Source organism: Hoplias malabaricus, chromosome 8, assembly GCF_029633855.1.
Source record: "Hoplias malabaricus isolate fHopMal1 chromosome 8, fHopMal1.hap1, whole genome shotgun sequence".
Taxonomy (NCBI): Eukaryota; Metazoa; Chordata; class Actinopteri; order Characiformes; family Erythrinidae; genus Hoplias; species Hoplias malabaricus.
In genome coordinates, this window is record NC_089807.1 from 39,161,079 (window position 1) to 39,169,986 (window position 8,908).

General features: G+C 48.1%; 1 protein-coding gene across 2 annotated transcripts in view; it reads right to left on the reverse strand.

Moving 5' to 3' along the window:
• Positions 1-8,064, reverse strand: part of tbck (TBC1 domain containing kinase) — an 84,194-nt gene extending 76,130 nt beyond the window's left edge. The window contains exons 1-5 of one of the 2 annotated variants that reach the window (XM_066678880.1): positions 7,951-8,064; positions 5,191-5,419; positions 4,642-4,714; positions 4,303-4,417; positions 354-427 (exon numbers count right to left, since the gene is read on the reverse strand). In XM_066678880.1, the coding sequence (XP_066534977.1) occupies positions 354-427; positions 4,303-4,417; positions 4,642-4,714; positions 5,191-5,383 (455 nt within the window). In that variant the 5' untranslated portion in view covers positions 5,384-5,419; positions 7,951-8,064. Of the gene's footprint in view, positions 1-353; positions 428-4,302; positions 4,418-4,641; positions 4,715-5,190; positions 5,462-7,950 lie in introns of both variants that reach the window. The other variant, XM_066678882.1, reaches the window with a different exon arrangement.
• Between the last annotated feature and the right edge of the window lie 844 nt (positions 8,065-8,908).

The following is an 8,908-nucleotide window of genomic DNA, read 5'->3' on the forward strand; positions in this document are numbered from 1 at the left end:
GAGATGTGGTTTTGATCAAAATGAAGATGGACCATGATGACACACATTTCATATTAGCTCATCTTGTTTCATTATGGGAGCACAGCGCTCGCCATTGATCTTTCCTTTTCATGAAACGCTGACGTTTCAGATCAGAGCCGTGATGCGTCTTTACTGAGATCCATGCCGAGTTTAAAGATCCCCTTGAGCTCCTCACATAATGGGAAGCGGAATGGGATTCCATCTGCATCCATAAAGAGATCCGTGTCCTTAGAAAAACTGAAAAATCATACGGCTTGAATTGTACGGAATACATTACGGCCGCGGCGTGAGAGAGTGGGGGGAAAAAAAGCATTAGAGCAGAGAGTGCTTACCCTATCGGGAAATCCACATCTGCGCCGTGATCCGTCATGTGATAGAGGCCGAACTTGGCCAGTTTAACTTTGCCCTGTTCACAATGGGACAAACAAAAGCTGTAGTCCAGTGGAAACAACACAGATGCCATTGCAGTAACAGCAAGGATGAACAAGTGTAATGATTTGCACAGATACATTCTTAAATGTAATGGCAGTAAAATAGTCAGGGACTATTGAAAAGCTATATGTACTGATTTGGCTCTAAACTGTTCATTCACGGTGGGTCCAGAGCCTACCTGGAATCATTGGAATCACAGGGCAACACACACATTCACTCACACACTAACACCTACGGACACTTTTTGAGTCACCAATCAACCTACCAACGTGTGTTTTTGGACTGTGGGAGGAAACCGGAGCACCTGGAGGAAACCCACACAGACACAGAGAGAACACACCACACTCCTCACAGACAGTCACCCGAAGGAAATCCACACAGACACATGAAGAACACACCACACTCCTCACAGACAGTCACCCGGAGGAAACCCACACAGAAACAGAGAGAACAAACCACACTCCTCACAAACAGTCACCCGGAGGAAACCCACGCAGACACAGGGAGAACACAACACACTCCTCACAGACAGTCACCCGAAGGAAATCCACACAGACACATGAAGAACACACCACACTCCTCACAGACAGTCACCCGGAGGAAACCCACACAGAAACAGAGAGAACAAACCACACTCCTCACAAACAGTCACCCGGAGGAAACCCACGCAGACACAGGGAGAACACACCACACTCCTCACAGACAGTCACCCGGAGGAAACCCACACAGAAACAGAGAGAACAAACCACACTCCTCACAGACAGTCACCCAGATGAAACCCACGCAGACACAGAGAGAACACACCACACTCCTCACAGACAGTCGCCCGGAGGAAACCCACGCAGACACAGGGAGAACACACCACACTCCTCACAGACAGTCACCCGGAGTAAATCCACACAGAAACAGAGAGAACACACCACACTCCTCACAGACAGTCACCCGGAGGAAACCCACGCAGACACAGGGAGAACACAACACACTCCTCACAGACAGTCACCCGGAGGAAACCCACGCAGACACAGAGAGAACACACCACACTCCTCACAGACAGTCACCCGAAGGAAATCCACACAGACACAGGAAGAACACACCACACTCCTCACAGACAGTCACCCAGATGAAACCCACGCAGACACAGAGAGAACACACCACACTCCTCACAGACAGTCACCCGGAGTAAATCCACACAGAAACAGAGAGAACACACCACACTCCTCACAGACAGTCACCCGGAGGAAACCCACGCAGACACAGGGAGAACACAACACACTCCTCACAGACAGTCACCCGGAGGAAACCCACGCAGACACAGAGAGAACACACCACACTCCTCACAGACAGTCACCCGAAGGAAATCCACACAGACACAGGGAGAACACACCACACTCCTCACAGTCACCCAGAGGAAACCCACGCAGACACAGGGAGAACACACCACACTCCTCACAGACAGTCACCCGGAGGAAACCCACGCAGACAGAGAGAGAACACACCACACTCCTCACAGACAGTTGCCCGGAGGAAACCCACACAGACACAGGGAGAACACACCACACTCCTCACAGACAGTCGCCCGGAGGAAACCCACACAGAAACAGAGAGAACACACCACACTCCTCACAGACACTCACCCGAAGGAAATCCACGCGGACACAGGGAGAACACACCACACTCCTCACAGACAGTTACCCAGAGGAAACCCACGCAGACACAGGGAGAACACACCACACTCCTCACAGACAGTCACCCGGAGGAAACCCACGCAGACAGAGAGAGAACACACCACACTCCTCACAGACAGTTGCCCGGAGGAAACCCACACATACACAGGGAGAACACACCACACTCCTCACAGACAGTCGCCCGGAGGAAACCCACACAGAAACAGAGAGAACACACCACACTCCTCACAGACAGTCACCTGGAGTGGGAATCGAACCCACAACCTCCAGGTCCCTGGAGCTGTGTGACTGCGACACTACCTGCTGCGCCACCGTGTATGAACATTTATTATGTGGATGCGAGATTCGGGGGAAAATTGCATAACTTCATAATATAATATATATATATACATTGTAGCATTTCTGAACCTAGTATGCACCTGTTCCAGGTGCTATATTTGTAACATTCTACATATTCCCCATCCAATCCTTAGTCATCACCCATTCCAGCCAATAAAAAAAACACCCCGAGTCACAAACAGCGGCACCAAACCTTTAGAGTAAAACCAAACACATGTGAAACCAACCATCACAGGCTAACACAGTGCAACTGGACAGCTCACCACACTGGAAGAATGCCCAGATCTGCTGAGTTAGCCAGTAGACACACGCACTGTGCTTGTGTGACTGGGGAGGAGTAGGGTTGGACGATGCGGCCAAAATGTATATCACAATACATTTCTAAATTTCAGTCGATACGATATAATTCCAATATCGACATAAAAACCTTAAAGCCACAGAAAAACAACATGACATCACCATCAAACATAAACCTCTTAGCTTTGTCAATATTAATATTTTTAAACTAACTTTAAAACTGAGGGCAGTGAACTTGGAAGTGCTCTGTAATGAATGTCAGTCAGTGACATGACAATGACATTTAAACATTTTAAATTGTATTATATATTGATGCTGGGCGGCACGGTGGCGCAGCAGGTGGTGTCGCAGTTACACAGCCTGGAGATTGTGGGTTCGATTCCCGCTCCGGGTGACTGCCTGTGAGGAGTGTGGTGTGTTCTCCCTGTGTCTGCGTGGGTTTCCTCCGGGTGACTGTCTGTGAGGAGTTCAGTGTGTTTTCCTCGTGTCTGCGTGGGTTTCCTCCGGGTGACTGTCTGTGAGGAGTTTAGTGTGTTCTCCCCGTGTCTGCGTGGGTTTCCTCCGGGTGACTGTCTGTGAGGAGTGTGGTGTGTTCTCCCTGTGTCCACATGGGTTTCCTCCGGGTGACTGTCTGTGAGGAGTGTGGTGTGTTCTCCCTGTGTCTGTGTGGGTTTCCTCCGGGTGACTGTCTGTGAGGAGTTTAGTGTGTTCTCCCCGTGTCTGCGTGTGTTTCCTCCGGGTGACTTTCTGTGAGGAGTGTGGTGTGTTCTCCCTGTGTCCACATGGGTTTCCTCTGGGTGACTGTCTGTGAGGAGTGTGGTGTGTTCTCCCTGTGTCTGTGTGGGTTTCCTCCGGGTGACTGTCTGTGAGGAGTTTAGTGTGTTCTCCCCGTGTCTGCGTGTGTTTCCTCCGGGTGACTGTCTGTGAGGAGTGTGGTGTGTTCTCCCTGTGTCCACATGGGTTTCCTCTGGGTGACTGTCTGTGAGGAGTGTGGTGTGTTCTCCCTGTGTCTGTGTGGGTTTCCTCCGGGTGACTGTCTGTGAGGAGTTTAGTGTGTTCTCCCCGTGTCTGCGTGTATTTCCTCCGGGTGACTGTCTGTGAGGAGTGTGGTGTGTTCTCCCTGTGTCCACATGGGTTTCCTCCGGGTGACTGTCTGTGAGGAGTGTGGTGTGTTCTCCCTGTGTCCGTTTGGGTTTCCTCCGGGTGCTTCGGTTTCCTCCCACAGTCCAAAAACACACGTTGGTAGGTGGATTGGTGACTCAAATGTGTCCGTAGATGTGAGTGTGAGTGAATGTGTGTGTGTGTGTGTGTGTTGCCCTGTGAAGGACTGGCGCCCTCTCCAGGGTGTATTCCCTCCTCGCGCCCAATGATTCCAGGTAGGCTCTGGACTCACCGCGACCCTGAATTGGATAAGCGCTTACAGATAATGAATGAATGAATGAATATATTGATACTTTATTACTGTCCTGCCCTGGGGAGGAGTGCTATTAAGCCTTTTATAAGATATTTAAACATGTGTCTACAGTACCTTACAATCCAGAAGCACATTGTGTGGGCTGAGGGCTCGATGCACAAGGCCATGTCTGTTCATAAACGCCAGTCCCTCCAAAACCTCGTAAGCGATCTGCAATACTCTCCCTGAACTGACACAGCACAGCAAGATTATAATTTAATATTATAATTCTAACCTCATTGGAATCAGCTGTTAGCCAGCGGTGGTGTAAGAACACACCGAATTTGTGAGCCGTTATTTAAGGAATAAATAGCATTTTAAATAATAATAATAATAAAAAAGAACTATTACATCTTTTAAAAAAAGCTAATAAATACATTGACATTAGTGTTTTGTATTATTTTTAAATTTTACCTGACGGTTGTGTCTTGTTTGAGGAGGTCTTTGAGGCTTCGCTCATAGTGTTCAGCCACCACCACGAGTCTCTCTGCAAAAAACAATGGACACGATTATTATGAGAACACAGTGGCCACCGAATACTGGAGCTAGCCTACGTCTTCAGTTCGGGTCTAGAGCGTTGTTTTATTGTCTCAAATGGGTCACTACTCATGTACTGTCCTTTCCTAATTATGTAATTCATCTGATACATTAGGCATTTTGTCTGGCTCCTGAGGAGCATTAATGGGCGTCCACTGACATCAAACTCTACTGACTACGTGTGAGGAAAAAGCTAAATGTATTAGCTGTGTATCTAAAGATCCTACAAATAAAACAGATTTCTATATTCTGCAGAAACAGGAGTATATCTTCAAAGAAAATAGTTTCTTTCATTAAGGTCTTCGTTATCTGAACAACAGAGGCACAGAATCTTAAACTTATTACTGGTTTGGGAAAAAAAAGAATAGATTTTGACTTTACAGTCCATGCATTTCTGGCAAGTAGTAGTTAAAAAAAATATTCTACCATGTTTGCCTCTGGAGATGTCCACGTACTGACACAATCTGGGGTGGGTGATGGTCTTAAGGATCTGGAAACGGCCGAGGATCCTGATGGAGTTGGGGGTCAGTGGGAGTCCGTTGCTGCCACAAACGTCGTGAGGGAGAGGGGAGGCGAAGAACGTGAAAGCCCCGAGCTCAGCATCTTTCAGCGGCTGCATGGTCACCTTGGCATTCCCCTGGTCTCCACACACACACTGGACAGGGACAAGGAAATGAGGCAGGAGCCTAAAGGAAATCTTTAGATCAACAGTGCAACTAAATTACTGAGAAAAGAGTGAGAAGAGTCACTATTTAGACACTGGCTTCATAATAGAAAGAGATATCTTCTTCAAATTAGTAACAGCAAATAATAAATATTACTAGCATTAGACAATTGTTGAGATTTAGGCAATATTTCATGTGCGATGATGTATCTCAGGGTTTCCTCCGGGTGACTGTCTGTGAGGAGTGTGGTGTGTTCTCCCTGTGTCTGCGTGGGTTTCCTCCGGGTGACTGTCTTTGAGGAGTGTGGTGTGTTCTCCCTGTGTCTGCGTGGGTTTCCTCCGGGTGACTGTCTGTGAGGAGTGTGGTGTGTTCTCCCTGTGTCTGCGTGGGTTTCCTCCGGGTGACTGTCTGTGAGGAGTGTGGTGTGTTCTCCCTGTGTCTGCGTGGGTTTCCTCCGGGTGACTGTCTGTGAGGAGTGTGGTGTGTTCTCCCTGTGTCTGCGTGGGTTTCCTCCGGGTGACTGTCTGTGAGGAGTGTGGTGTGTTCTCTCAGTGTCTGTGTGGGTTTCCTCTGGTTGACTGTCTGTGAGGAGTGTGGCGTGTTCTCCCTGTGTCTGCTTGTGTTTCCTCCGGGTGACTGTCTGTGAGGAGTGTGGTGTGTTCTCCCTGTGTCTGCGTGGGTTTCCTCCGGGTGACTGTCTGTGAGGAGTGTGGTGTGTTCTCCCTGTGTCTGCGTGGGTTTCCTCCGGGTGACTGTCTGTGAGGAGTGTGGTGTGTTCTCCCTGTGTCTGCGTGGGTTTCCTCCGGGTGACTGTCTGTGAGGAGTGTGGTGTGTTCTCCCTGTGTCTGCGTGGGTTTCCTCCGGGTGACTGTCTGTGAGGAGTGTGGCGTGTTCTCCCTGTGTCTGCGTGGGTTTCCTCCGGGTGACTGTCTGTGAGGAGTGTGGTGTGTTCTCTCAGTGTCTGTGTGGGTTTCCTCTGGTTGACTGTCTGTGAGGAGTGTGGCGTGTTCTCCCTGTGTCTGCTTGTGTTTCCTCCGGGTGACTGTCTGTGAGGAGTGTGGTGTGTTCTCCCTGTGTCTGCGTGGGTTTCCTCCGGGTGACTGTCTGTGAAGAGTGTAGTGTGTTCTCCCCGTGTCTGTGTGGGTTTCCTCCGGGTGACTGTCTGTGAGGAGTGTGGTGTGTTCTCCCTGTGTCTGCGTGGGTTTCCTCCGGGTGACTGTCTGTGAGGAGTGTGGTGTGTTTTCTCAGTGTCTGTGTGGGTTTCCTCCGGGTGACTGTCTGTGAGGAGTGTGATGTGTTCTCCCTGTGTCTGTGTGGGTTTCCTCCGGGTGACTGTCTGTGAGGAGTGTGGTGTGTTCTCCCTGTGTCTGCGTGGGTTTCCTCCGGGTGACTGTCTGTGAGGAGTGTGGTGTGTTCTCCCTGTGTCCGCGTGGGTTTCCTCCGGGTGACTGTCTGTGAAGAGTGTAGTGTGTTCTCCCCGTGCCTGTGTGGGTTTCCTCCAGGTGACTGTCTGTGAGGAGTGTGGTGTGTTCTCCCTGTGTCTGCGTGGGTTTCCTCTGGGTGACTGTCTGTGAGGAGTGTGGTGTGTTTTCTCAGTGTCTGTGTGGGTTTCCTCCGGGTGACTGTCTGTGAGGAGTGTGGTGTGTTCTCACTGTGTCTGCGTGGGTTTCCTCCGGGTGACTGTCTGTGAGGAGTGTGGTGTGTTCTCCCTGTGTCCGCGTGAGTTTCCTCCGGGTGACTGTCTGTGAAGAGTGCAGTGTGTTATCCCCGTGTCTGTGTGGGTTTCCTCCAGGTGACTGTCTGTGAGGAGTGTGTTCTCCCTGTGTGTGCGTGGGTTTCCTCGGGGGGCTCTGGTTTCCTCCCACAGTCCAAAAACACATGTTGTAGGTGGATTGGCGACTCAAAAGTGTGAATGTGTGAGTGTGTGTTGCCCTGTAAAGAACTGGCGCCCCCTCCAGGGTGTATTCCTGCCTTGTGTCCAATGACTCCAGGTAGGCTCTGGACCCACTGCGACCCTGAACTGGATAAGTGCTAACAGATAATGAATGAATGAAAGAGTTGGACTGGTGTGTGTGTGTGTGTGTGTGTGTGTGTGTGTGTGTGTGTGTGTGTCCTAAGCATCCAACATCAGCATCTGTCCTCACTTATGCTTTCAATTCTGAATACCATGAAATCTTCACAGCAATGTTCCAACATATATTGTAAAGACCTCCCAAACGGTCAAAAATTGACGGGCATGTGTCCACAAACTTTTGGCCTCACAGGACGAGCTAAATAGAGGTTCTGCTCAGTTTGTGGACATAAACAGCTTCAACGAGTCTAAAGGCGGATTCTTATTCGTCGGATATGACATTTAAGGTGGACTGAATAAACAGACTGAAGCCAGTCTCCTCTGGGGAATGAAAAAACCCGCTACACTTCACATTGACAGGTCGACTCTCTCTCTCTCTCTCTCTCTCTTTCTAAAACAGCACAGGAAAAACTGCAGGAGAAACCAGTGCTAATAACAACAATAACCTACCCTCAGCCCTCCACTAGAACGGTGTTGCCACGGTTATTCCGTCTTTCTTTCTCTATATTTCTCGGTTTTCTCTGTCCCTCCTTCCCTAAAACAGCGGAGTCTGGGAACGTGACCGTCGCGTCATCAACCCGCGACAACACAACAAACAGTACTTTTATTATAGATTCATATATTCTTTCATATATATTTTTCTACAGCATTGGCATGAATTATATCTGACTCATATCACAGGACTGTTTAGCCAGATAACTCCAACCTCAGTTTGAAAAAGCAGGGACTTGGACTTTCTCATCTCTTCTGTTTTTATATACAAATAATATTATATATTTATAAAAATCATATGTATTTTATTTACATACTCAGCTCTGTTAATTCTGTGCGTGTAATCTGGTATTTGGTGATATTTGAACATCCAGAGTGAAAATGAATGCTTAATTAGAATTAATGATATGTAGCATTCAATGTCAGGTCAAACATGTTTTCACTATATATTTTTTTATTATTATTCATTATTCATATTATTTTATTATTCATATTCATTGTAACTGTAATATTGGAAAAATCATTGAATTAACAAATGCCGAAACTATTTTTTTAAATATTCTCAACAGAAGGAAGGACTTCGGGCCTTGCTGTTAATAATGAAAACTCCACAATTTGGATTTTGTCTTCCTTTAAACATATATCGTGATTAGAGTGACCAGACGTCATCTTTTACCCGGACATGTCCTCTTTTTTAGACTTAAAAAAAGGAAACGGAATTTCACAAACGTCCGGGATTTTGTTTTTTTAGAGCTTACATAGAATTTCGAGAAGCTTCGTTCACAAACTAGTCCCGCCCTCCCCTGCTCCGATTGGTTCGCTTGAGAGAGAAGGGGCGTGGTGAAGTAGCCTAAAATCTTCTGATTGGACGGTCTGACTGTAGCGCTACCGTTATTGGTCGATAACCTTCTCTGTA